Raw genomic sequence first — 26913 nt, 5'->3', positions numbered from 1 at the left:
CTCGCTTGAAAACAATTTCCGCATAATTTAGACTATCTGGCCTGTAATATATCCTCCTGGTCAAGTGGCTTATCCGTCGGTTGATCGGATAGTACGTACCAGTGGCTGAGGCTAGCGTCTTCGGACCGTCGCATAGATAAGCTGCAACTGCGGGGATGGCTGCAGATGCATATCAATAGCCGAGGAGGCGACATGCGACGGGCGTCGCCTATCTTTTAGTATATGAATAAGATAAGCCTCGCGAGTACCAATCCAACCAACTACCGACAAGAGCACAAGGACACCGATTATCATATACCACCATGTCGCACGAAGCCCTCAACCCCATTCACCCGTCCGTGCTGCCGCATCTCGATCCTACCTTCATCGAACTCTATAATAAGCATGTAGCCAACACCCCAAGCGGACCAATTGATCTCGCTGTCCTTCGATCCAAATATTCCGTTCTTTACTTCTACGGCACTGGTCCTGCGCCGGAGCCCGCTCGCGTATACGAAGCCACTATCCCAGGCCACAATGGGGATTTAATCCCCTGTCGAGTCTACGAGCCCGACAGCCCAGGACCATGGCCCGTCCACATTGACTTTCACGGTGGTGGTCCGTCTCCCCTCCTCCTGCCCGTCCACATCTTTCGTAAACCAAAGCTAATCAAGAACTGCGATGTAGGCTGGGGCCTCGGCGACTTGGACACCGAATCACACATCTGCAAACACATCGCGGTCAAGGCCAAAGTCGCCGTGGTCGACATCGCCTACCGTCTAGTACCGGAGCACGCCTTCCCCATCGGCATCCAAGATTCATTCGCAGCACTCCAACACCTATCCTCTCCGGCAGGCCGCACACAGTTCCCAAACCTCGACACCACGCGCATTTCCCTCGGCGGAGTCTCCGCAGGAGGAAACATCGCCCTCATCCTCGCACACCTAGCCCGCGACCACCAAATCCCTCTCCGTCTAGTAGCGGTAGGGACCCCCGTGATTGACGACATCTCCCGGTATACCACAGCGCACGACTCGCCCTTCCCCTCAATGCAGGAGATGGAGCACGCGCCGACGCTGAACTGGGCGCGGTTAAAGTGGTTTGACCAGCTGAAGTGGCGCAGTCTCAGCAGGGAGGACGAAGATATACGTCAGAAGCAATTGGCTGAGGTGAAGTGGTATGCTAATGCGCTGAATGCGCCGGATTTTACCTCTTTGCCGCGCACGGTTATTTACACGGCGGGGTGTGATCCGCTGCGTGATGAGGGTGAGTCGTATGCAAGGAAGTTGGTCGAGGGTGGGTGTGAGGTTACCGTGAGACGGTTTGAGGGCGTTCCTCATCCGTTTATGCATATGGATAAAGGTGAGTTTTGTTCTCCATTGCTTTTTGATTACCTTGTTCAGGGTGTGTGTGTGCTGATGAGAGGTACTAGATCTGTGGCAGGCACGGCAGTTTATAGACTTGATTGTGGGTCATATTAAGGGAGCGTTGCATGATTAGATAGAAAATGGCCTAGCAGTATGCATGATTCCTGTCCTTTGCTCTATAATTGACTGTAGACCTTCAAGAAGCATCCGTTTATATATCAGCTTCCCAAACATCTTTGCCACCAAGCAAAAACAATGGGCCAGTAGTAGCATTTAAAGCAGAACTCATTAGAAGGCCCTGCAGGCTACTCAGTTAGTGACTTGCCGGTTGATCGTCTCTCCTGCCGACGGCGGCTTTTCTCCGACCAATCACTTATAAACATGATTTCGGTGGATAACTGAGATATTAAGGCTGAATATTGACTTCATAACTCCATGATTTGTAAGATATAATTAATTCTTAACCAGACATGCGATTCAGATTGGACCCCTGCCTAGACAACCTTGATACTCCATACTCCACACTCCACTCCATACCATATATGGAGTATGTGAACATTAATCCCATCGATCCATCTCAGCTAATTCTCCCCATTGAGCCTCAAGCTCCCGGATCATCCAGTTCGTTCGCCACCCAACCGCCTTTTCTACCCGGCGGAGGAATTGCAAGGACCCTTGTTTCTCAGAGGGGTGGCGGAGGCAGTAGCCATCTAAGACTTATTAGCACACGTCATGTCTGAATGGCATCTGTAGACTCACATCTATGTAATAGGTGGCACGCCATAAAGTATGCATTCTCTACAGTCTCGTTTGACATGGAAAGTCCTATCGTCCGGACCAGATGGGATGCTATGGTCCTCTGTAGCCAGTTAGAATGGACACATCGCCAATCGCCACCTCAGACTAATCATACCTCTTCTGTTCGCCGCAGCCGCGCCAGCTCGTAATCACTTGAAACATTCCAGTGCCGGTGGGACGAGGTAAGAAGGATACACGATGCATGGTAGTATTGTAGACCGACGACTATATGGTCAGCGACAGCTACACGTCAGGTGCTAATACATACCTGCTGATGGAGACATCATCCATAACTCAGGGAACGGTCGATTTTCTGCTGGATCTGAATCCTTGTATTGCAACGGCTGCCAGCTGATTGGCCGCCCACGATGCCACTGTTCCACGCTTTCAGATAGATGCTGCCACTCGCCCTCATCAACAAAGCTGCAGTGTGATCCCCAGCAGGACTGGATGATCTTCGCACACAAAAAGATGATTACGTTGGCATATGAAGCATCATCGCGGCGCTGGAACACGGACGAGAGCTCGTAGTTGGCTAGATCCAGTTGCATCGGTTGATGTTGCACCAGGGAGGCATAGATTGCCTGGCGAAGGAATTGCCAACTGACTGCTTCGGCGAGACCGCCAGAAGAAGCGGACTTGGACATAGTATTTAGGAGCCTGTTTGACCCAAACAAGTGACACTTTTCATCTGTTGCACGCTCGAGCTCTTCATATATCCGCAGGGTGACCACAGTAATAAGCAGATTATCATCATATGTCTCTTCTGGCAACGCTAGAGCAGAGATGAGAAGCTCCAGACACTGTCCGTGATATTCGGAGGCCTCCCAGTCGCTAGCGTTGGACATGATCGCATCGTGTCGTGCTGCGAGGCACAGCACAGCTTTCAGCACCATCGGGACTTGCAAGGCTCGACGAGGGACTTCGGTACTGAAATGGGAGCGAAGATCGCATATGTCGGCCTAAAAACAGTATTAGACTGATAGATTCGTCTTATACGAAGAGACCTACCCATGGTGCAATCTTCTGGATGAACAGTCGTAGTAGATGGGCTTCACGGGAGCTCAACGGCGGTGAGCCGCTCGGACGGGGACTCACCGAGCTTAGCGGTGACGCCGAGCTCGTCCATGTACTCGCAGACGCCAAAGGCGAGACAATATTCAAAAGAGAAGGAGATAAGCCTGCAGAGGGTGCAACGATGGGGGGATCGTTGAAGACAGGAGACCCCACAGGGGGACTTGAGTCCACATGTGGATGGCGGATATTCTCATCCTGAGAATAAAGGACTTCAGGAAAAGGCAGATGATCAAAAATGGATATTTGGTCGGATATATCTCTCTGAGCGTCATCAGAAGCATCCTGATTATTGTCGTTATCGTGGGCATCAGGTTGAGCATCGGTGGTGTTGCCCTCGTCCGACTCATCGGACGATTCCTGCACAAACTTTACTATACAACCCATCAGCATGCCAAGAGATTCACAAACAACCAACAGGGTTGATTCCAGCATACATGACTGAGGGAGATTAACCCATGTCTGACACGGATCCCAGGCTAACTCAAACTTAGAGGCTATGCCATTACTCTTCTGGTATACATGTCGGACGGCTTTGAAACGAAATGGCGGATCCAAGCGACAGTACCGTCCCAGACGAGTACAGGCATTACAAGCCGAGGCGCCCGCGCGAGTGGTGCATCGAATATGACGAACCCGACAACGTTCACATCCTCGTCCGATTCTCATGGCAGGCTGTGGGGCAAGAGGCCCTTAGCGTTCAGCGCTGCGGGGAAAGGACAACAAACGGACAGGGACATCGGCGGGCTCAGGAGATTCATCCAGCCTACTGGACAGGAGGACGAGATTGACGGCGAGTGTGGCCTGATGGGGGGAGGGATGGGATGAGAACACGACAGAGGAGAGGAGGACGGGTATGGCTGCGAGGTGAAATGGCAGCTTGTCGGCTATTGATTTGTTGCCAATGCGGAGTCTTGTCTCCCTCGCGGGGCCTGGGGCCAGCAATTTCCCGTTTGAGTCTAGTGGTGTTTTCCCCGCATTGTCCCAGTGGCTGATTCAGCATTCAACTTTTGCGTGCTTGCTGATTGGTGGATATACGCCTATTCCTATGGGTGGTAACATTTATGGGACGGACTGTTGCTAGTAACCTTTATGGATTTTGGTGAAGCAAAATGATGTCATTATCGGATTCTAGAAGAGTGTAATTATATATTTAGTAAAAAACTTTCAAGATGTACAGAAGAAAGGAACCATTTACAACAGGGGAAATAGATCTTGGTGGGTAGTAATTGAGTGCCCGGTAAGCTCCTTCCCTTACCTTTAACTTTTGTTGTTAATTTCTTGTACTGATCAGATTTCTTCCTGTAAGTCCCTCGAACTCTTCCTTCTAACATCGTCGGTATTCCTCCGTTCTTTAGGAATCCACTGCTGCAATAGTCAGTTCCCAAAGTATGCAGAACATGTTACTCCATGTTGTAGTCACGTAATGAGACATGAGAAGTCGAGGTCTTACAGCTTCCCTGCAGGAGGAGACACCCTGCCAAGATGCAGCCATGACCAGAACTCACCTATTCAATGATAGCCAGGCTGTAATCCAGGTAGCAGGGACCTCACTCCTCCGTCTGGACAGCTACTCACCAGGGGCATCTATGGCAGGTGTAGACCTCTCGAGAAGAGAGTGTAGGATAAGCTGATGTTCTTCATTAGAAAAAAGGAGCGTGACGCTGCAAGTGGTTGGTATAATACAGGGCAGGGCAGGGATAATGATAGATAATCTAGCTCATTTCAACTGCCAAAATGGCTGTTTGCGGTAAGTTGCAAGGTACATGGGTTAACTGGTGGAAAGCAAGATACGCTGCTATGCCTCCAAGGTATATATTCAATCCAGGTCCCCACTAGAGAAAGTTGGTCCATGCTCCCAACAGACAAGCCTGCATAGCTAGCATCTTATATAGCGGGATAGATTACGCATAAGAATAAGAGTGGCATTGAGTTGAACTGGATTGCGGGGAACCCTACCGGGAAAACACATTAAGCGGAAAAGCACTTCTCCGGGCCGTCAACACCGCCTACCCGGTACAATATGTCAGGCATATCGCCTACCAAAGAGTACCTTCATAGCGACAAATGCATTACTAAAGATTGCCATTTGCATCTAGATCCACCGTCACAGTCAGGGGCTGCATCTACTACGTTCGTGGCTGGTAGTGCGCCGTCGCCGTGAAATTCGAGGCCGGGCAGGCGAGAATTCGATCCTCAAGGCTGAGGAAGAGACAGGTAGTAATGGGGTTTTACATGGTTTGGGGGAGTCGGGAGGTCGTTGAGTGTGCCGGGTTTGAAGAGGTGGAGTCATGATGAGGCTGAAAAGTGTGGAGTGAGAAGTTGAAGGTGGATTATGAGGTCGATGACGAGGTGCGGCTTTATTTTCCGTTGAGGCCAAGTTGATTTATTAATTGGGATGGAGTGAGGCGGCAGTAGAGGTTCGATTAGTCCAATAAAATAGGGATACCCTCTCGACTATATGTTGGTGCATGTGAATGAATGCCATTGTTTATCGCGCAATGAGGCTGTAGCGGAGCTAAGTGAGAATGGAATCATGGAATGATATGCGTCGGGTCGGTCCGTCATGTTTGCGCCACTATATGATCTCCAAAAATCCAAGAATTTGCAACCCAAGCCCTAACGGGACATGGATAACCCGTCACCAGTTAGGAAGGAAAACAGGCTGGCGCTAGGCAGAACGGACCAGGGCTCTCTGCCTGTCGCCGACCGCTAGTTTCGTCGAGGACCATTGGCCATTCGAGTTACTCCCAGGTTGTTGTCTAGGCTCTGCGCGATCGCATCCAGACCAGTGAATAATGCAGACCCATTAGGCAGACATGCATGTCAACCGCGTCCCACGTTGCTTGCCGCATCCCACAGCCTCCCTGCGTTGAAGATCCATAGAGGCTCTGCTCTGCTGTGGTCCACTCGTTCTACATTTTTTTTTCTTTTACTGCTCGTTAGTAAATCTGTAGAGTTGGTGGTCATGTAGTAGACAAACTGATGTCATCTGTCCTCAGGGGAATCCTCTTGACCTCTCCCCTGGTGCCCGGCTGACTGATTTCTTTGCTTGCCCTGTGACCGACCCGAGCAGCCACACTCCATCGCCACACTGCCTCTGCCTCTGCCTCTGCATCCACTACGCACACAACATCCTGGGCTGTTGGTAAGGCTGGAGAAAGCTCCAGCCGTGACACCTTGCTCAAGCAAACCGCAACAGACCCCCCTCGCAGCTGAGCCACAACAGTTGGTTCGATGAGAGTAGCGAAAAGCAGCTATGCCCCGGCTGATCCTGACGTGCGGTCATTGTTGCTGCGATTTGCAATATCATTTAACTTTATAAGAATTCCACCGAGTCGCAGCTCCCACCCGACCTGAATCTTCATCATCAGGAACGATCATCTTCTTGATGGGATCGTTTGCTATTTTAATTCTGCCCTTCCCTTCCTTTGTTTTGTGATTTCCTCCTTTCCGTCTGCCCTCTTCACCTGTGGACACACGCGCAGTTCACCTTCCCCTTCCCTTTCCCATCCTTCCCCCCTCCTTCACTTATCAGGCGCGGTGAACCCATGACTTCACCCACATGTCTTGGATCCATGACATCGTCGCAACGTGCTGTTTACTACAAATTTCTCAAATGAAAACAGTACCTTCGTCTGCTTTTGCGCGCTGCCACAATGTGCCCTGTCCATCTATAGTAGTGAGCTCTACGGACCCTACCGCGCGAAAGCGGCTGTTACCATACGTCTACGCCTACGCCTCATACCACCTACTACCGCAAGATCCGAGTCTGATCCAGCATCGCAGCGCAAGATAGGGCATGTGTATTGTCGAAGAATATACCGCCTCGTACCCTGACGTCCGACGAAGGCGGGTCCTTCAGCGGTGCCTCTTGGGGAGATCGTTAGGGTACTGTTATCGCACCCAGGTGGTCAGCCCTGGCGAGCGCATCCCTGAGCGCCCGGCCAGTCAGTTTCAGTACGGGAAACCCAGAAGTACTTATCGACCGGCCATGCAGTCACTGCGCGATCTGATCGTCGATCCGCGGGAGCCGGCGCGGCGGAGACAGTCCCCAAACTATCCGCGACGGATGCCCTCGCGACGAAGTGACCCTTTTCGAGTTTTCTTTCCGTTCCTTCGACGAGCATCTGACAGCGATGACGTGGGGAAGAACGACGAATATCGGCCGCGAGGTCGGGAACGGTTGCCTCGGCCAGTCACTATGGCACGGGATGTACCGCCCATCAAACGTGAACCCCGGAGCGTTCCAAGGAGACGGCCTCTAAATTCGAAAGTCAGGGTGGTCACCCCACCACAAGAGCCTCTATACAAGGAGGAACCACTGCGACCACGGCCCGGAAGGTCACCTGCTTCGCCTTCTCTCTCACCCCGGGATCCAGGTACCTTCCGTCGTCCAGTCATTATTCATCAGGAGCCAAAGCCACGACCAAGCCCAATCCCTTCTCCAGGCTCATCTGGCTATCAATTCAGGAATCCATGGCACAGTAGATCCCCATCTCCAGGCCCCTCCACCTGGCGTCGCAAGGAGCCACGACCAAGTCCATCAGTATCCCCAGGACAAGCAAAACCTCAGGAGCCACAGCCGCACCCATCACCAGAAGGTGCACCAAGTACTAATGCTCCAGCAGCACCTGTCACCCCTCCCAAAAAGAAAGAGCGACGCCCCAGGGAGCGTTCCCCATCTGTCGAGCGTGTCCCAATTCGCAACACACGTTCCACCCCAACCGTTCCGGTGGAGGTGCACAACCCCCCAGCTCCAGACAGCGGCCCCAAACCAGTTACAACGTCAAACACCACATCTCCAGGGAGTGGACCCCGCCATGTGCAGTTTTCTGACATAGTGGATCATCTTTCTATATCCGGAGAGAGCAATGCTCCCTCGTCTCCTACCGGTCCTCCGCGCTTCTATAGACAATTTGCCAGCGCAAGTCGCCGTAGGTCCCCAACTCCGGGGCCTACACCAAGAGTAAGAGAAGGACGAGGTGATTCAAGCTCCCAAAGAACCCGATATGTGTATGCGTCTCCTGCTGCGAGTCGTTCATATCCCGCGGGCGTTGAGGTGCTGATTGTGACTCCGCGCAGGTACCGACCAGGAGGAATCACGCCGCTAGTGAACCGGGAAGCCGTTGACATTCACGAAGTTGAACCCGGGAGAAGCAGTTCATGGTCTGGACGGGCTGCTAGGGTGGGTTTAGAGGGGAGCGGTTGGCGGGTGGAGCGTCGGCCCAGACGTGGGATGGGGAGGGAGGAGCTGGGAACAGGCGCGAGGCCGAGGATCGTATCACTTTCACCGCCGAGAGGGCGATGGAGACCCAGAATGCGCCAGACTGAGCGGTATGGGGGGTTCGAGTCGGGCGATGAACGGGTGTTTAGGAATGAAGGTGGTTCGGGGCGTGTCTGGAGGTGGCTGTAAGAATTAGGGTCATTTCGGAAGTTGTAAGATGTTGTTAGTAGTGGACATTTTTCGGGCTATTCCTTATGTTGACCGTGCTTATTGTCTTGGTAAGAAAAGAAGAACATTATTTATTATTTGAGAAACGCTACAAGGATAGAAAATGATATATGTCGTTTAACTGAGAGTTGAAGCAAGGAGCAGGTAAGATGTAGGCTGGGGACAGTTCCCCACATGACTATCACCACGTGACCTCAAGGGGACCTCGGCAGCGGTTAGCGGCGGGCCGGCGGGCGGAGAAGAGGAGAAGCAGCAAGCATGCATGTGCATCTCATCCCATCTCTCATCACTCTCCTGTACTACTTCAAATCTACCTGCTTCTTGCTTCATCCCACTATCTCATTGTCATCGCTACCTTATTTAAGCCTAGTTATTTTCCACTTTATCTCCTATTACTGATACCCACAATGCTTGCCTCCCGTCTAACCCCGCGAACCATCCCCGCACGCCAATGGCGTCGACACTTCAGCGCCGCTCGACCGGCTCTGAAGGAGATCCAAGATGCCTACATTCTCAGTGCGGCGCGCACTCCAACCGCCAAGGCACGTTTCTCTGCACCCAGCGTTTACAGCCATACTAATCGGAATACAGTTCAACGGCTCCTTCGTCTCTGTCCCGGCCCCCCAACTCGGCGCCGTGGCCATCAAATCCGCAGTCAGCAAATCCAACCTCCCTGTCGAGAAGATCACAGACGTATACATGGGCAATGTTCTCCAAGGCTCTGTGGGTCAAGCACCCGCGCGTCAAGCCTCCATCTTCGCCGGCCTCGCCCCCACCGTTGAAGCCCTAACCGTGAACAAAGTATGCGCATCCGGCCTAAAGGCCGTCGCTCTGGCGGCCCAGAACATCCAGCTCGGACTAGCGGAAGCACAAGTAGCCGGTGGTATGGAAAATATGTCGCGTGTGCCGTACTACATGGCACGGTCTAGTCAGCTGCCTCCTTTCGGGGAGATCAAGCTCGAAGATGGCCTAATTAAGGACGGGCTGTGGGATGTGTACAACCAAATTCATATGGGCATTTGCGCAGAGCAGACGGCAAAGAAGTATGAAGTGTCACGGGAAGAGCAGGACGATTTTGCTATTCAGTCGTACGAGCGGGCACAGAAGGCGTGGGCGGAGGGATTGTTTAGCGAGGAGATTGCCCCAGTGACGGTGAAGGGCAAGAAGGGTGATACGGTGGTGGAAAGGGATGAGGGCTTTGAGAACCTCAAGGCAGATAAGCTGCGCGGATTGAAGCCTGCGTTCTTGCGTGACGGCACTGGCACCGTCACGGCGGGTAACGCGTCCACGATGAATGATGGCGCGTCCGCCGTGGTGGTGGCTAGTCGTGAGCTGGCGAGGGAGTTTGGCACGGGAAATCGTGCTCTGGCAAGGATTGTTTCTACTTCTGATGCCGCTATTGACCCTGTCGATTTCCCTGTGGCCCCGGCCAAGGCGGTGCCGATTGCGCTGGAGCGCGCGGGCATCAGCAAGGAGCAGGTGGCGATTTGGGAGTTCAACGAGGCATTCGCGGCGGTGATCAAGGCCAACGAGAAGGTGAGTACTACACTTATGCTTTTCACATTCATTGAATATGGCTAACCAGACAGATTCTGGGACTGCAAAACGCGCGAGTCAACCCGCTGGGTGGAGCCATCTCGCTGGGTCATGCGCTGGGCAGCTCGGGCTCGCGCATCCTGGTGACGCTGCTGCACCAGCTACAGCCAGGAGAGTACGGCGTGGCAGCCATCTGCAATGGCGGCGGAGCAGCTAGCGCGATGGTCGTGCAGAAGCTGGACCGGGTGGATTAAACATCCATGTACACATGAAGAATTTGATGCCAACATGTTCATACTAGCTAGCGGTCAATTTAGCCTCAGGCACCCCCAAAACCAAAAGCCAACCCTAATAATGTCCCTGCACCGTCAACGTCCCCGTCTTGGTAACCAAATACTCATCCACAGCCACATCCTTCCCACTCTCCTTACCATACCCACTCTCCTTCATACCCCCAAACGGCGCCTCCGCAGCCGACATACTCCCCGTATTCAAGCCCACCATACCGGCCTCCAGCTTCTCAAACAACCTCCACAAGCGATCCGCATCTTTCGTAAACGCATAACTCGCCAGCCCCATACTAGTATCATTCGCCCACTGCACGGCCTCATCCTCCGTATCAAACGCATACAACGCCGCCACCGGCGCAAACGTCTCTTCCCGACTAACCAACATCTCCTTCGTCATGCCCGTCAGAATCGTCGGCTGGAAGAAATACCCCTTCTTCCCCTCCACCTTCCCACCACCCAAAATAACCTCAGCGCCCAACCTCCTCGCATCCTCAATCTGCATCTCCGCCTTCCCCACCCCCCTCTCCGTCGTCAACGGCCCCATCCCCACCCCTTCCTCCATCCCATGCCCGACAACCAACTTCTCCGTCCTCTCCCTCAACAACCCCGCAAACCTTTCATAAACCCCCCGCTGCACATACACCCTATTCGCCGTAATACACGCCTGGCCCGCATGCCTCCACTTCAGATTCATCAACGCCGCCACAGCATTCTCCAAATCCGCATCCTCAAACACAATAAACGGACAATTCCCCCCCAACTCCAACGTAACCTTCTTCAACCCATCCGCACAAATCCCCGCAATCAACTTCCCCACCCTCGTCGACCCCGTAAACGTCACCTTCTTCACCAACTCATGTCGACACAACGCCTCACTCAGCGAAGGCGTATTCTCCATATCCGTCGTCAACACATTCACCACCCCCGCCGGGAACCCCGCCTGCATAGCTAACCCCGCAATCGCCAACGCAGACACAGGACTCTCCGGAGACGGCTTCACAATCATCGTACACCCCGCCGCGATCGCCGCCGCGACCTTCCTCAGCACCATCGCCACAGGGAAGTTCCACGGTACTAGCGCGGCCGCTACGCCGATGGGCTGCTTGATCGTCATGATGCGACGGCCGGGTACGGCGGAGGAGCTGATTGTGCCGGAGACGCGCTCGGCTTCGCCGGAGAACCATCGCGTGAAGGAGGTTGCGTAGTCGATCTCGCCGAGCGCTTCGGCGAGAGGTTTGCCTGTCTCGTAGGTGATGATTTTCGCGAGGTCGGTTTTGTGCGTACGGATGAGGGTGTCCCAGGCTGTGAGGAGCTCGGAGCGGTAGCGCGCGGTGGTGTGGCGGAAGGTGAGGAATGCTGTGTGTGCGGAGGTTACGGCGTGGGGGACGTCGAGGGTTGTGCAGGTGGGGATTTGGGCCCAGGGGTGGGAGGTGCCCGGGTCTGTGGTTGGAGATTTGGTTAGGATGGGGGTTTGGGGAGATGAAGGTATAGGGGTGGGGGGGATGGCATACCGATGACTTCGAAGTGCTGGTTGCTCTGGGATTTGATCCAGGTGTTGTTGACGAAGGCATCGAAGTGGAGGATGGAGGGGTCGGAGAGCTAGATGTGTGAGTTAGAGGATGGGGAGATCAGGGTTGGAGTGAGACATACTTGGAATGGAAGCTCGTATTGGGCCATTGTAGCTTGAGTTGTTTACTATCTGATGGATAATGTTGAGATTAGGGATTGGGAGATTGAGATACCAGGGAAGTATCACAATATAAGGGATATATGGTTGAGAAGAGGGGAAGATAAGCTGACCCCGCACCTCGGATATCGGCAAGTTTCCTACAAAACTACTATTAGATTACGATTGACCCAAATACCATGTATCAACTTTGTCATTCGCTGATCATCTATATACATAACAGCTGTGTACTACATCAGCTGCTCCTAGTGCAGGTACTCCTTCACCACTTCCGTAAATGCCGTCGCATTTTCCAGCATCGGCAGATGACCCGCCTTTGGCACCAACTTCAACTCGGACTTGCTCTTCAGGTCTGCCACCATCTGCTGCATCGTCTTGGGCAGCACACCGTCACTCTCGCCGGCCACAAACAGGCCCGGCACCTGTGCCTGTGCCATCCGGTCCCGCACATCATACGCACACAGGGCCTGCACGCTCTGTCTGAAGCCGGGCAGACTGTTCGTCCGCACCAATTCCTTGGCCTTAGCGGGCAGATGGGGCTGTGTCTCGTACGACTCAGCTGTGAACCAGCGCCGCACAGTAATTTCGGCCAGCTTCTCGCCGACAATCGCCTGCTGCGTGGTGGGCGACACGGCGCCCTCGCTGGCTGCCAGCTCGACACGCTCGTTCCAGGCCTTACGGTTCGTCTCGGGGCTGGAGCTGTTGGTGTCGCAGGAGATGAAGCGCTCCACGCGCTCCGGGTACAGCAGGGAGGTGTTCAGCACGGTCACACCGCCCAGACTGACTCCGATAAGGGTGGCCTTGGGAACGCGCAGAGCATCCAGCAGCGCGATGATATCCGAGGCCAGTAGATCGATGTTGACGGGCTTCTCGCCGCATTCTTGCTGCCGGCCACGGGTGCAGTACCGGACAATGCGGAAGTTTTGGTTGCGAGGGTCGGAGAGGAACTGGTCGACAAAGTCGTCCCAGATGGTGTAGTCCACCAGGATGGAGTTGCTGAGCACGATGACCGGGCTGTGGGGGTCGGTGCTACCCTCCAGGCGGTAAGGGAGCTCGACGCCGTCGGGGGTGGTGACGAAGGACTCGACGGCCGGGCGAGTGGGAGAGGGCAAGGTGCGGGTTTTGCCGTCAATGGACGACCAGGGACCGATGACATCCGGGGAAGTCAAGGAGGACAGCTCGCGGGGAGCGGGTCCGAAGGTGTAGGCCCACTGGTAGGTGCGACGGCGGGTCTTAGCCACGACGTCGGTCATTATGCGGGTGCGCCAGGGAGTGTCGGTGGCGGCCTTGTATTCGGGACCGCCCAGACCATTCTGGGCAGCGTACTCGTGCACGGCGAGGTATTCGCGCGGGGCTTTGGGGTCGATGGTGGAGGTGACGAAGAGGCGGGAAGAGCGCCAGCCGGGCACGCGGGACAGCATGGGGATGTGCTCTTCACGGTACCAGCGGGTGAACTCGTCTTCCTTAGCGGCGTCGGCGGAGGAGAGGGAGAGGGAGACAGCGACAAGGGCAGAGCCGGCAGCCTCGGTGTCGGGGGTGAGTTCGAGGGGTTTGTAATCAGCCGCCTTTTGCTCGACAACGGTATCGTAGAGCCGGCGATCGACGTCAATCTGGGCCATGGTCGCCTTTTCCCGGGGGGTCTTAATGGTGTCGCCGCGGAGGGCGAGGTAGGTCTCGCGCGTCAACTCAACCATATCAGTGATGTCGTAGAGTGCCACCCACTCGGGCTCCTCGCCGTCGGTTGCGCGATAGCGGAAGCCATTGGTGCAGAAGGGCAGACGCAGGCGCAGAGGACCGTGTTCGGTATTATACCAGTCGTGGAATTGGGCCGCAGGGAGGGAGGGACGAGGGTTCATCGTCACCCAGAGAAGGCCGGGAGTCGTCATTTTGAATATGATGTTAAGGGACAGCTGACACAAAGAGAAGTAGAGAGAGTAACTGCAACGAAATCAATGATGAGGGGCAGATGGCGGGGTGACCGGCGATAATAATCATTATAATGAGAATCCGACTGACTGCCGACCACACAGCCGATGGCGGCCGATGGTTGAAGTCATCGGCTATATCTTTAAGTTCCAGTCTTCATCTCCCAGGTACTGGTGGCGGGGAGCCCACTGGAGAAGCCACTGGGGTTTACGGGGTAATTTGAATCCCCAAGATGTCATGGTAGATAGACGGATGGGAGATCCTCCAAACACACTTGACTGGCGAGAGGAAGTTGAATAGAAGGAAGAAGAAGTAAACTAACTCTCTGTATGAAGTGCCTGGGAAATGTATTTATTCTGCAGCCTGGGAGTTCAGGCATGCATTTCGGTAGCCACAAACTGCCGAGTCACCTGACGCTATACTCCGATAATGAGTCACGTGTGACCCTCCACCTGGGCGGTGAGGTGACTGGCAGAATGGCAGACCGGGCGGAGTTAGTCACTCTCACGCCGAGATGCAACCCGACGATTAGATCATCTAAGAACATCCAACTCAACTTCAACTACTCAATCAGCTTGCCTGTTTTCACGGCTTCAGGCTAGATCTCTTCTCCTACCCTATTCCCCACTGTCCGGCTCACGTTTCTCGTAGCTGAGACTCATGGCGCCTCAGAAATCGGTGGCAGAGGTGCCCCGTTCCCTCATTCCCCGTCTGACTTGGAACGGCTCCTCGACTCGCACTACTTTTACCTCTCCCCAGACTACCGCCCTACCGGCGAAGCGCCAACAAAAGCAGTATATCGTACGGAGTCGGATTTCTGCTGGACGACAACTGCATACCTCGACATCCCCCTCCCCTGCCTCTTCAACATTCCCCGCAGCAGCCCGAGATCTAGGCACATCGATCGCAAGACGCTTCCCTTCCACAACCAAGACGCCCAGCCAACCAGCCGCACCCCTTGGGAACCCCATCCGACATAATGGTGTCTATGTCGCTGCATTCAACCCGGCTCGGAGAGCTTTTCATGCGTCCGCTCCGCGCCAGCGCGACCATCACTTTGATACATTGAAATTCGTCCAGCGATTGAAAGATGAGGGTTTTAGCGAAGAGCAGGCTGTTGCCATGATGCGGGTCCTGAACGACGTCATTCAGGAGTCCATCCAGAACTTGACTCGGACAATGGTGCTTCGGGAAGGTTAGTCACTCCTGTGGTTTATCATGCTATACCCAAAGCATTTCCATTCTAAGTCCATTTCTACAGACACGGAACGATCAGCCTATACACAAAAGGTCGACTTTGCCAAACTCCGCTCCGAGCTCCTCAACGCAGATTCTACCGAAGCGCAATTGACTCGCTCGTCGCACGAGAAGATCGCCGCTGATCTCGCCAAACTCAACTCTCGTCTACGCGACGAGATCGGTCGCACGCAGGCGTCAGTGCGACTTGATCTGAATCTGGAGAAGGGTCGTATCCGGGAAGAAGCCAATGGCCAAGAAATGCGTATAAAGGAGACGGAAACGAGAATTGAGCAGGAGGTGGCTGGGTTGAGAGAGCGTGTAGAGGCTGTCAAGTTCTCTACACTACAGTGGCTCATGTAAGTGGTATCTGACATTCCACAAAATACAACGCTGACGGATCTTCTCTAGGGGTGTATGCACTGGTACCGCTGCTCTGATTCTTGGTGCCTGGCGTCTCTTCATGTGAACCTATCATTCTGTGGGCTTTCGGTCCAGTCGGCCGGATCAAGATGCCTTGTCTGTTGCCTTCATATCAACTCCCCACTCTGACTCCTTACCCCCGAAAAATGTGGCGGGATTAGGAACTGGTGGCTAGTTTTCTCTTCTCTTTTGTTTAATTAGCGATGTGGTGGCTTCCGTAATCATTCTATATATATACTATTGCTTTATTTGTTATCTTCCGAGGTGTAGTACATATTCTGTCGGATGGGACTCCTATTAGCCTGTGGCCGGCATGGAACGAGGCGAGCTGTGAAGTGATATGATGCCAAACCGTGACATGTATTATGTTACCACCACTAGTTGGTTCATTCTGCATTAAATCGGCTGTTCGCTTAAAGACTGCTGCAGAAGAAAGGTGGGGGTATTACGAACCATGCGATTTCAGTGATAAGGGAAATGAAGGGGGCGGAGAATAGAGCGATGCAGTGTCATACAAGCCATGTAATACTCAGAGGACCGACGGGGGCCGCCGGCGTCAAAAAGAGGGGGAAAACACCCTCATTTACAATCAGGCAATGATTGGCCCGGCATGCTCTTCGTTCCTGTCTTTGCCAGGTTCTTCTCGCTCCACTCTTCGGTAGTACTACTAGTCAACACCTCGCGTCTGCGCCGCTCCAATGGCATCCATATCTTTCTGCAGCTTATCGTCGGCTCACAGCAAGAACAAGGGGTAATTGCGTCCTAGCTCGCCTGCCAGATAGCCAACGATCATGCTTTGTTCAAACTAGCACGTCTTCTTGAAGTGTGACTGACGATATATCGCCGTATAGCACTATGCTTGGAACTGCCATGGTTTGATCCATCACAGTCGGGCTTAGTTGTACACTGTCAACAAGAAGCACGCTAAAGAAAATCCGCATGCAGAGCACGTCAAAACACAGCTAGTTACTAATGTATCATGCACCATGGCCTCATACAAATACCCTTCCCGACCCCCTGGGGCGTCAACAATGGACGTTGTACTGCACTCATTCACAGGCATCAGTACCATAATTGGCTGAGCCCTACTAGCACTTAGTGCATCTCTCTTGCGCATTGGGGCTTTCTCAGGGGCTTGCAGTACATAGTCGTGTCGCCCCCCTGGAGTTTCCACATAGTCGCACCACCACAGAGAGACATCCTTCTAGAAACGCACCGATCAGAGTAGATCCCATCCTGCAGGAAAGCCGCGATCATGCTGGTCTCTTTCGGTGTCGCATTCTACCTAGTATCTCTGCTGTTTTCTCCAGCGCGGGCTCTTCTAGAGGTCTTTGAGGTATACCAGCCCGTCCCCACAGGCCATGGCAGTGTTGGATGCAATGAGGAGATCCTCCTAATGGATCATGTTTTCGGCTATAGCTATGGGGAACCATACGTTGGTAGGATAGAAACAGTGCCTGATCCGATCAGTTTGTTCATGAGCTAAATAATATGAACCAGGGATTTACGAGCCACCAAATTGTACCTTTGACACCGTTCGCATCAATTTCACTGTCACTTCCAAGGGCAGACAGTATGATCGTCTGGCGCTCATGTACTTAGGGGACACAGAGGTGTTCCGAACATCAACTGCTGAACCAACGACCGACGGCATCATCTGGACCTATATCAAAGACATGTCTCAGTTCAACGTACTGTGGAAAGAAAAACAGAAATTGATCTTCGATCTTGGAAACATCATTACTGATGTCTACACCGGCTCTTTTAACACCACCCTAACAGCCTACTTCTCATATGAGGGCAACGTCAGGACCCCAGACGTCATCCTCCCAATCTCTGCTCGCAAATCCGCCCAGAACGCATCAAGCGACTTTGAGCTTCCATCTGACAACGCCACAGTGCAATACCAGATCCCCCCGACAGCATCCCGTGCAGTCGTGTCAATTTCTGCATGTGGCCAGTCCGAGGAAGAATTCTGGTGGTCCAACGTCCTCTCAGCCGACGAGTATACCTTCGACAATACCATTGGCGAGCTATACGGGTACTCCCCATTCCGCGAAGTCCAGCTCTATATCGACGGCGTCCTTGCCGGCGTGGACTGGCCATTCCCCATCATCTTCACCGGCGGTGTCGCGCCAGGATTCTGGCGTCCTATCGTAGGAATCGACGCTTTCGACCTACGCCAACCCGAAATCGACATCACACCCTTCCTCCCCTTGCTCAAAGACAACAAGTCCCATTCGTTTGAGATCAGAGTCACGGGCCTGAGCGTCGCCGACGACGGAACAGTAACATTCGCCAACACAGTCAACTCCTACTGGGTAGTCACCGGCACTATCTTCCTCTACTTGGACTCCTCCTCCTCATCACACAGCACAACCACCGGCCAAGCGCCCGAAATATACGCCCCAGCACCCACCCTCACCGTCACACGGGATCTCACCCAGAGTCCCAACGGGACCAATGAAACACTATCATACTCCGTCACAGCCGAAAGAACATTCACCGTAAAGTCCTCCGAATACCAATGGAGCCAGAACCTCACCTACTCCAACTACGGATACCTAAACCAACAAGGACTAAGCCAGAAAAACAACCAACAGACCTCCGGCACTAAGACCATCACTCAACTTACCGGGAATAAATCTACGAATGAGGTCACGTTCCAGTACCCTCTAATCTGTAACACGACATACGGACTGCAAGATGGCCTTTCCATCAGTGCCTATATCCGCAGAGGCCTGGATATCAGTTCGACCGGTGGTGATGGTGAGCTCGGGGTCTCGACGTATACTTTTACCTCGGGGCCATTGGATCTGCATACGGAACAATATGGAACGGCGTATTATTTCGAACCGGAGGATGATGAGAGTTCCGTCTCGTATGGTGAGACGGTTGATGTCTGGGGAAGTAATGCTGGGGGGGTTGAGTATTCGAGGAATGTTCGTGCAGTGAATGGGACGGTTGTTTCGGATAGTGAGAGCTAAAACCATTCGATTTGGAGGGTATAAATATGAGACTTGAGTACTATTATAAGGGCGGATGAAGTTTGGACTAAATGTATATATAACTGGGGATTGGTTTGTTTTGCAATCCGAGAAAATACATTTCTATACTACTAGTATACAAGTATTTAGTACTACATTGAACATGAATGTAACAACCCCTGACTGACTAGTATGCACTACTCACGCTACATTATTAAACAGAATCCCACCACCCATTAATATGATTATATACATCTACTCTGAGAACTTGACTCTCCGCGGAATTATAGTCTGCCATTTTTGGTGGCTATTTTCCCTCCACGATGATGCAGTCTATTTACCGGGCTCTCATTGGGGCCACGACACGGGGCTAGAAGCGAATTGGCAATTGAAGGACCATCGGCTAAGAAGTCCAGATCAACAACCAAATATGGCAATGCTCGGATCGGCAAAGCAAGCTCCCCACCCGGATTACCGACTTAGGTGACCGGTGTGAAGAAGAAAAGGTTTGATCCGGCTTGCCGGCTATCGAATCTTGAATAAGTAAATAGTGATTATGCATAAAGTAGGTAAACCGAAATTGGTACTAGTGATTCGAGTACTAAGAAGTTGGGTCACCTCTTGCAGTAGAAAGTAGCTTGCTCCTCGGTTTGCGAATGCTACAATACTGGAGGCCATTATATCAGAAATTTGGATTGAATTCCTTTAGAGACAAAATCAACTCCAACCATGCCGGTTCATAATCAGTTCAGGCTGAACGAAGCTAGAAACCAAAAATGTAGTAAGAGACTATGTACAAAATCCACCCTCATGTCGAGGGGAAATAATTTTTACAAGACAAAAAATGTGGTTTGCGTGGTGGTCATTTACAGACGGCTGTGCTGGGAGTCCTGGCCTAGAGGCTTCGTTGTGAACGAGCCGAAGAAGGCATTGAGGGCGTCCACGGTGCCGCTGCCCTCGGACAGCTGAACGGTACAGGCGACGTGGCTGTCCGGGCGAGTGACAACAACACCACCCTTCTCCACGTCGAAGCCCAGCTTCTCGTGAGCGGCGTAGGTGGCCTGGGGAACGCGCACGTCGGGGATGTTGTCGGCGTAGAGGTGGTGGTGGTAGTCGCGGAGGATCTTGGGAATGGAGTCCACGTCGATCTGGTTCTTCTCGCCAGCGTAGACCAGGCAGATGGAGAACAGCTTGGAGTGAGGCAGGTGGTTTTCGAAGAACGACACGTCGGCAATGTCGGCGCGGCGGTACACGGAAAGGAACGAGCGTTCCTTCTCGAGGTTGGCAGCAAGATCGGTGATCGCCTTGCTGGTCTTGTCCTGCTTACCGGCAAAGATGAAGATCCGGAACGCACCGTTGGCAGGAATCTCTTGTTCCAGGTGCACGTGGTTGGAGTCTGCCAACCGGGTGACGGTGGTGGGTGTGAACGCGCGACCAGGGGTCAGGCGGACACCGGGGACGTCGAACAGCGGGGATTGCGCGGGGTGGCTAGCGTCCCAGGTGAACACATTAGGCTTGTAGGCAACACCGTAGCCACTAGTGAATTCACAAGAGGACTTGAAGGTCTTGACGAATTCGTCTTCCTCGCCGCCAGCCGCAGCAGTAGTGTGGCTGGCCTCGCCGACCTCGCCGGCGGTAGGGCGACGCTTGGAGAACAAGGCGGCGTATTTGTTGTCGAAGCTCAGCAGAGTCTCGGCGATATCCTTGCGCTCAGTCTCGTAGGTGCTGAGGATGGAGCGCTTAGCCAAACCAGACTCAACGGCGTGGAGCTTCCACGCCATGTTCAAAGCATCGTGGAAAGCAGTGTTCATTCCCTGACCAGCCTTGGGCTACAGCGTTTGTTAGCATGCATATTTAACTTGGAAGATATTTTGAAGACGGGCACACTTACACTGTGAGTGTGGCAAGCATCACCACCCATGAACACACGCTCATCGAGAGTGTACTTCTCGGAGATACCCTGACCGATCGGGTAGACGGAGTACCACTCGACGCGATCCCATTCCACCCAGTACGGCTGAAGAATCTTCCGAGCGGTGGCCTGAACATCCTCGGCGGTTGCTGTCTTTCTAGGGTCGAAGTCGGGGTCGTCCGACGAAGCGATCTGGACATACAGACGGACCATGTTGTCCTCACGGGGAATAACCATGATGGAACCGGCATCAGAGTGGATAGTGCACTTGGTCTGTTGGCAGATGATTAGCGGCTGTTCTCATCGTGATCGAGTTCTGAATTTGCTTACCTCAATATCAGGGAAGTTGGTCCTCACGACACCATCCATGACACCCCAGACATAGGAGATGGGATCCTTGTACTGGATCTGAATACCAAGCTGCTGTCTGATGAAACTGCGAGCACCTTCACCGCTGAACAGATACTTGGTGCGAACAGTCTCGATCACGTTGGTGTCAATGCTCTTGAGCTGGACTTCGACGGGGTAGGTCTCGTCCAAGCCATCATTCTTGAAACCGACGATGGTCCACGGCCTCTCGACAGTGGTACCGGCCTTCTCGATCTCATCCAAGAAGACGCGCTCGATCTTACCCTGGTGAACCAGGGTAGTGAAGGGGTATCTTGTGTCGATAAAGCGGGGGCAGCTGGGCCAACTGCCAGTACGGTGGATACCTTGTCCGCCCGGGAGAGGATCCCAGAAAGCAACATCATACACCTTAGCGGGCTTGAAGGCCATGATTTGGCGCTTCAGGCCCAGGTTGCGAAGGATTTCCGTTGAACGGGGCTGAATACCATCGGCACGGCCGGTGGCGGTGGGCACCGGACGGTTGTCAATGTGCTTCACCTTGTAGCCCCAGCGGGACATGCAAAGCGACAAGACAATGCCAACCGGGCCAGCGCCCACGATGACAATGTCATACTTCTCTTGTTGTGAAGGGGCCATGGCGGCAGTGTGCAGGCGAGAGAGCGGGTCAAGCTTCGGGGTAGTGGTGGAGTGGGAAAGTCAATAGATACAGAGTGGGGATGGGGTACATTCACAAGAAAGAGACCGATTAAAACATCACCCAAAGGTGGGAGAAGAAAGCAGACAAATAGAGAGAGATGAAGCTGATCTGGAAAGAGAAACCTTCATGATGAAAGGGAAGGGGGAAAGGCGATATAAATACCATATGGTGAACTGGGGTGGTGGCCCGAAGGCACACGGGGAGACAGACATCGGGGAACCACAACGGCATTCATAGTCGGCTGGATCGTGGAGAGTTTGGGGGGGAGAACAGCATAATAGAGCGTGGGGACGAGCAGGAAGCACAGAGAGGGCTGAAAAACCCGCGGTGTCAGCGCTGCAGGGGGGCACAGTAATGGCCAGAAATGGCCAAAGATGGCCAAAGAAGGGCCGTGGGTAACCAATGCTGGGGGAGATCCACCGGGGCTGCGGGGACTTGGGAGGCGCTGGGAGGATGCTGATTGGCTCAGGCAGACTGCCGTTGCTCGATCCGAGCCCCCGGACTGACTTGGGATGAACTTGGGACGCTCTGCGGCTAAGCAGCTCGGCAGGTGGGATTGGTGGGAGTCACGTGGCTGGCCGTCGGTCTCCCGGTCAATCTTCCGATCCCGGGTTTCCCGGCCATTTTCATGTCATTTGCTACACTCTCTACACCTTGAGGCAACAGTCACTGACTCGGCTGTATGATGCCGATTAGCCATAGGAATTACGTTTATGGTAACTCGAGTGGACTTACTAACAAATTACTCTACTCCTACTCAGCTAGTTATACAATAACTTCCATGTTAGGTTAAAAGTGGCTAAATGAATTAGTTGCATAAATATATACCTGCCAGTCGACGCATATTGCAATTTCCCAAGCACCCAATGAACGCTCGTGGAGTTCAGATGAATAAAACGTTCAAAGAGGCAATTTGCGTCACATCGTCATTATTACTATTCCTATGACGGCGAGTGGCTCTTTAGATCACGTGCTTTGTTTGTTCTGTTTTGCTTGTTAGTCACGTGGCGCTCACTTAATGTGGTCTATGGGGAAGTCTGGGGAAGGAAGAGATCATGACCGAAGGCACATCTAATTGAGAATTTATTCCACTACAAAGAGCGGGTAGATATGTTGAGATTGCTGGAGATACTATTCTCTACTTTGTAATGGCGATTTTCACACCTTTATTGAGGACCGATTATATATATGTATATATATATATGCAAGTTGCAGTTCGTCTGGGATATCAATCTATTTCTTACTACTACTACTACTACTACTACTACTACTAGTACTGAATGACTTTATGATTGTACAGCAGCCCACAGTCCCAGGATCCCCTCCAGGAATTTAGCTAGTTCCCAGTGCAGTAAGTAGGGCAGCGATGCCTGTAATCTTCGAGTCATATCAAGCTATGTTGACCTCGTATGTTATTTGTTGGATTCATTCATAGACACATAGACATACATACATACATCAACACCATACATACACATAGTGCTTAAAATTACAGTAACCGCAACAACTCCAAGTCCTTCGCCACGGCTGGACTGTTCTGCGCACAGTCCTCCAAAAATTGCATCATCTCCTGGTTCCATTGCTCCCATCCCGCCGGCAAAGTCTCCTGTAACCGTCTGTCCGAGGAGTGAGATATACAGTAGAAGAGGAGGATTTGGCCGAAGAATCTACAGAAACCTGGTAAGCACGTAACAACATCTTACGGGAGGGGAAATTGGAGGTGGGGGTTGGTTGTTGACTTACTGAGAACAAAATGCGAATTTAATCGGGATACAACTCTTCATGCGTTGGAAGATGCCGCCCACAACAGGCCAATTCATTGCATTGAGCAAACCACTGTGAATCTGCTCGAGATCTTTGTCGGTTAGGGAGCCGGGCGTGTGGAGCGCCTTGTAGAGGTATGGACGGCCGATGTGGAAGTTGGCGATCATATACCGGCCACGAAGCATGGCTTCGGAGACGGCGATCGCGGGGGATAGGGCGTGGCGGTGGGACGGGGTGAAGGGAAGGTGTTGCTGGGAGGCTGGAGATGGTGGGATTGGGGTGCTTGGATTCGTGGTCAGGGCAGAGGTGGTGTGGTCGGGAAATTGGAGGGCGGCGGGGAGGTTGATACGCCATTGTTCTAGTTGGTGACGGAGTTCGGCGTTGACTGCTGGGTGGGGGAATGTGCCGGAGTCGGCTGGTAGGAACGGAGTGTTAGTTGGATGAAGATAACTGGATGAGGGTAGGGTAACTCACAATGAAAGTAGAGCGAGTGTCGGATACGGGTTAGGATGATTCGATGGGCGACCTGCGCGAGGAAATGGTATTGGAAGAACGAATCGTCTATCTCTTCTAATGAGAGTGAGCGAGAAGCTGGAAAGCCCACGCTTTCGAAGGTGATAAACTTCGGAATTGGGACGTATTCTTCGAGTCGGGAGAGACCGCTGGGCGGGACGTGTAGTTCTTGGACAAGAATGGTTTCGTTCATTAGGCAGTTCCAATATACTCGAGATTTCATATCGCCTTCCCATTCATCGAAATGTACATCATGACTGGACTAGTGTCAGTTTTGCGAGAACCAGTTATGCGATAATAGCCATGGATGACTTACTTGGTGAGCATTGACAGACAGCAAGTGGCCGCTCGATGAATCATGGCCCATGAATCCATGGGGCGAAGGATTTGACTGTAGTAGATGCTTCATAAAGTCAGCATTCCATCAAGAATACTCGAGCGGAAAGCCTTACAATGACAAGAGGTAAAATTGGCAGCTTTGGAGATTGTTGTCACACATCAGAAATCCAATGCGCTGGCGAGCAGTGTTGAAGAAGCGCAATCCCGGGGGGTTCTCGTAGACCACCCCCATCCAGTCAGGAGGCTCGAAACGACCACTGCGTGTCCCTAGTAATGGGAAATCCCCTTCCTGATAGGCGTGGACAGCGATGCAGCCTAGCGCCATGATATTGAGAACCACACAACTCTCGATGTTGTAGCCAAAGTTGCTCTCAATAGCCGCGCCCAGGGTGAAAGCATAATAATAGTTCTTGTCGATTATAGGGGTAAACAGATTAAAAGTAGTGAAGTATGCATCCGAAAGGCCTTTGACCATGGCCAACGGAAGTGCGTTCAGCCAGTTGTCCCCGGCCTGCGCTGGGAAAGGGCAGATGTACATGGGCAATTGAGGGCGCTTCATTTCAATGTCAATCACATAGTTTTTGCCCAGTTTCTCGTGTGCTTCAAGTAACCGTTGTGGAAGAATCTCCTGAGCACCTGCCCAGGAGATCACTCCATGCTGGCTGAATGAAATCGAGACTAATCCGTTTGCCTCCGTCAGATTGGGATGCAGGTGTTGGTCGTCATGCTCCACTTCGTTCAGTCTCATTGCCTCTGGCGTGAGAGCCTGAGAGGTCAAGCGTTCCAACCTACCCAAGCTGCTCGTGCTGCGAGAATGATGCGCGAGCGAGCCTATCGTCTCCGTGCCATCCAAACTACGGGGCATCTGACCCCGAAGGGAATGGATTTCCTTAGAAATGGTCGTGGGGACATTCTCCAACTTGGTTTCCAGTCGATGCAGCGTGCTCATTATCAAGCTGAGAGAATGATCCCGTCTACTCAAAGCATTAGCGACCTTGAAGAAAGGGACTGGGTGAAAGTGACTCGGCCTTACTTGGAGGTCTTGCGCTCATTGTAGACGCACTCGAGATTCAACGACTTACACAAGCCGCACTTCGGTCGCGATTCATCACATCGCGTCTTCTTAAGCCTGCAATTCTCACATGCCTAGGTCGAGTGGTTACTACTACTATCGCGCACATTACTGGGCAACGGGGAAGCACCAACCACTGTGGCTATAAAGTTTCGGGGCTTTTTGCTAGGCCCGGATGCATGATGATGCTGCTCTGAATCCCCGGGCGAGAGGCCCTGAGGGGTGTGATCCACCAGATCGGGGGACTGGGATGCAGGGCGTGGTGGGGACCCTTGATGAGGACGCTTGCTCATGGTTGAGATTGTACGCGATAACGCCCACGGCTCCCTACAATTAGTGGTGGGAATCGCACATTGTGATCCCGACTAGCTCTGCTTCCTGTTCGTGCTGGGAAGGGCTTCAACAGTCCCAATCTGCCGTTAGATTAATTGTTAGATCCGGAATCTCGTAAGAATTTCTTCAGCAAAAGACTGGATAGACTCATTTATTATCTCCGATTAGTTATCAGATAGTCCCGGTGACTCAAAATGATGCCCGGAGAAGGCGCCCTTTTCCGGAGTCACCTGACTGGGCCCGTTCTCTTCCTCTTAAGCCTCGGATGCCTCATTACTATGCTCACGTGACTCAGTCCAGTCGAAGATATAAGAAAGACGAGAAGAATACCTACTTTGTATATAGAATGGCTGGTTTCTCACTGTAGATGATTTCTTTACTTTGTCAGTTTTCTGAAGTTAAGTTTATTTTTTTTAAATGAATGTACAAGCTTTCTGTGATATTTACGTCATAGTACTCTGTATATCATTTCTGGACTGTGAAACTTGGCCAATCAAGAATGATCTCCGTCTATTATGTACATACTCTGCGTATTACCGCAAATGCTAGTCTACTTCATATTGATATTGATAAGATATAGCGTTTTCGGATGAAGCGCATATATTCATGACGCAATCTGGTGTAGAGGAGCCATTTTAAGCTCAATCGAACTCCATTCCAATCAATGCTTATTCTTATACCTGATCGAGCCCGCAATACTCTAAGATGTTAACTATGCAGTTGCATCTGTAAGGAAGTGAATCCTTACAACGAAGGGTATTGCCCGCTTCCTCCCACGTGTATTTGAGTATATAGGGGATTCTAGGGGTCCACAGAGTATCTGCTGGTAAGTGGTAATGATGGCGTTATGGTCTTGCTTTGAAGTTTTGCCCCTAGAAAGGTTCCCTACAGCTTCACATTCAGACAAATGTCATAACTGGTTGAATAGTTGTTTGCGAGTCAGTACCCTCATTCCGCTCTTCGTCATCTTGCTTTCTACATGCTTTATTTTCTCATTCATTTGCTTTTTATTCCGTGGTAAGCTTATCTTGTATCACGTGCACAGAAAATATCCTATCAGAGATAAGTAACTAGTCACATGTTTGAGCTCATTATTCAGTATCAGCTGCAAGATCATCACGTGCACGAGCTCATTCTGAATCAGCATGTCTCTAAATCGAACCAACCATTATCCATC

The 26913-nt window shown here is 52.3% G+C and overlaps 10 protein-coding genes across 10 annotated transcripts; 5 read left to right on the top strand and 5 right to left on the bottom strand.

Annotated features, from left to right (window-relative positions):
- Positions 1-296: 296 nt before the first annotated feature.
- On the top strand, positions 297-1479 carry BO87DRAFT_462299 (alpha/beta hydrolase; the record flags this gene model as incomplete). Its single annotated transcript, XM_025629149.1, has 3 exons — positions 297-597; positions 667-1341; positions 1412-1479. Exons 1-3 carry the CDS (start codon positions 303-305, stop codon positions 1477-1479), a joined length of 1038 nt encoding a protein of 345 aa, XP_025475903.1. The 5' UTR covers positions 297-302.
- A 286-nt stretch (positions 1480-1765) lies between these two features.
- BO87DRAFT_379880 (Zn(II)2Cys6 transcription factor) lies at positions 1766-4085 on the bottom strand. Its single transcript, XM_025624174.1, has 6 exons — positions 3656-4085; positions 3156-3592; positions 2413-3106; positions 2260-2369; positions 2106-2205; positions 1766-2056 (listed from the first exon to the last, which is right to left on the bottom strand). The coding sequence occupies exons 1-6, from the start codon at positions 3885-3887 to the stop codon at positions 1905-1907; spliced, it is 1725 nt and encodes a 574-aa protein (XP_025475902.1). The 5' UTR covers positions 3888-4085; the 3' UTR covers positions 1766-1904.
- Positions 4086-7020: 2935 nt separating this feature from the next.
- Positions 7021-8552, top strand: BO87DRAFT_317560 (putative RNA binding protein; the record flags this gene model as incomplete). Its single annotated transcript, XM_025619772.1, has 2 exons — positions 7021-8406; positions 8451-8552. 2 exons carry the CDS (start codon positions 7021-7023, stop codon positions 8550-8552), a joined length of 1488 nt encoding a protein of 495 aa, XP_025475901.1.
- A 406-nt stretch (positions 8553-8958) lies between these two features.
- BO87DRAFT_379875 (thiolase family protein) lies at positions 8959-10556 on the top strand. The gene is made up of 3 exons (XM_025624173.1): positions 8959-9215; positions 9265-10209; positions 10263-10556. The coding sequence occupies exons 1-3, from the start codon at positions 9081-9083 to the stop codon at positions 10461-10463; spliced, it is 1281 nt and encodes a 426-aa protein (XP_025475900.1). The 5' UTR covers positions 8959-9080; the 3' UTR covers positions 10464-10556.
- Positions 10489-12233, bottom strand: BO87DRAFT_342826 (NAD-dependent succinate-semialdehyde dehydrogenase). Its single transcript, XM_025620753.1, has 3 exons — positions 12150-12233; positions 12011-12098; positions 10489-11939 (listed from the first exon to the last, which is right to left on the bottom strand). Exons 1-3 carry the CDS (start codon positions 12174-12176, stop codon positions 10558-10560), a joined length of 1497 nt encoding a protein of 498 aa, XP_025475899.1. The 5' UTR covers positions 12177-12233; the 3' UTR covers positions 10489-10557.
- A 171-nt stretch (positions 12234-12404) lies between these two features.
- BO87DRAFT_379873 (putative alpha/beta hydrolase) lies at positions 12405-14430 on the bottom strand. Its single transcript, XM_025624172.1, has one exon. The coding sequence runs from the start codon at positions 14070-14072 to the stop codon at positions 12432-12434; it is 1641 nt and encodes a 546-aa protein (XP_025475898.1). The 5' UTR covers positions 14073-14430; the 3' UTR covers positions 12405-12431.
- Positions 14431-14630: 200 nt separating this feature from the next.
- BO87DRAFT_367116 (CCDC90 family protein) lies at positions 14631-16127 on the top strand. Its single transcript, XM_025621869.1, has 3 exons — positions 14631-15307; positions 15374-15707; positions 15760-16127. Exons 1-3 carry the CDS (start codon positions 14773-14775, stop codon positions 15815-15817), a joined length of 927 nt encoding a protein of 308 aa, XP_025475897.1. The 5' UTR covers positions 14631-14772; the 3' UTR covers positions 15818-16127.
- An 899-nt stretch (positions 16128-17026) lies between these two features.
- BO87DRAFT_462292 (uncharacterized protein) lies at positions 17027-18758 on the top strand (the record flags this gene model as incomplete). Its single annotated transcript, XM_025629148.1, has 2 exons — positions 17027-17210; positions 17272-18758. 2 exons carry the CDS (start codon positions 17027-17029, stop codon positions 18756-18758), a joined length of 1671 nt encoding a protein of 556 aa, XP_025475896.1.
- Positions 18759-19452: 694 nt separating this feature from the next.
- BO87DRAFT_418958 (putative FAD monooxygenase) lies at positions 19453-22124 on the bottom strand. Its single transcript, XM_025626910.1, has 3 exons — positions 21001-22124; positions 20650-20943; positions 19453-20587 (listed from the first exon to the last, which is right to left on the bottom strand). Exons 1-3 carry the CDS (start codon positions 21652-21654, stop codon positions 19625-19627), a joined length of 1911 nt encoding a protein of 636 aa, XP_025475895.1. The 5' UTR covers positions 21655-22124; the 3' UTR covers positions 19453-19624.
- A 1043-nt stretch (positions 22125-23167) lies between these two features.
- Positions 23168-25888, bottom strand: BO87DRAFT_462290 (putative C6 finger domain protein). Its single transcript, XM_025629147.1, has 7 exons — positions 25538-25888; positions 25365-25477; positions 24445-25305; positions 24309-24395; positions 23954-24249; positions 23459-23894; positions 23168-23382 (listed from the first exon to the last, which is right to left on the bottom strand). Exons 1-7 carry the CDS (start codon positions 25694-25696, stop codon positions 23205-23207), a joined length of 2130 nt encoding a protein of 709 aa, XP_025475894.1. The 5' UTR covers positions 25697-25888; the 3' UTR covers positions 23168-23204.
- Between the last annotated feature and the right edge of the window lie 1025 nt (positions 25889-26913).

This window comes from Aspergillus neoniger (assembly GCF_003184625.1).
Source record: "Aspergillus neoniger CBS 115656 unplaced genomic scaffold BO87scaffold_37, whole genome shotgun sequence".
Classification (NCBI taxonomy): domain Eukaryota; kingdom Fungi; phylum Ascomycota; class Eurotiomycetes; order Eurotiales; family Aspergillaceae; genus Aspergillus; species Aspergillus neoniger.
This window is presented reverse-complemented; position numbering and strand designations above follow the sequence as displayed.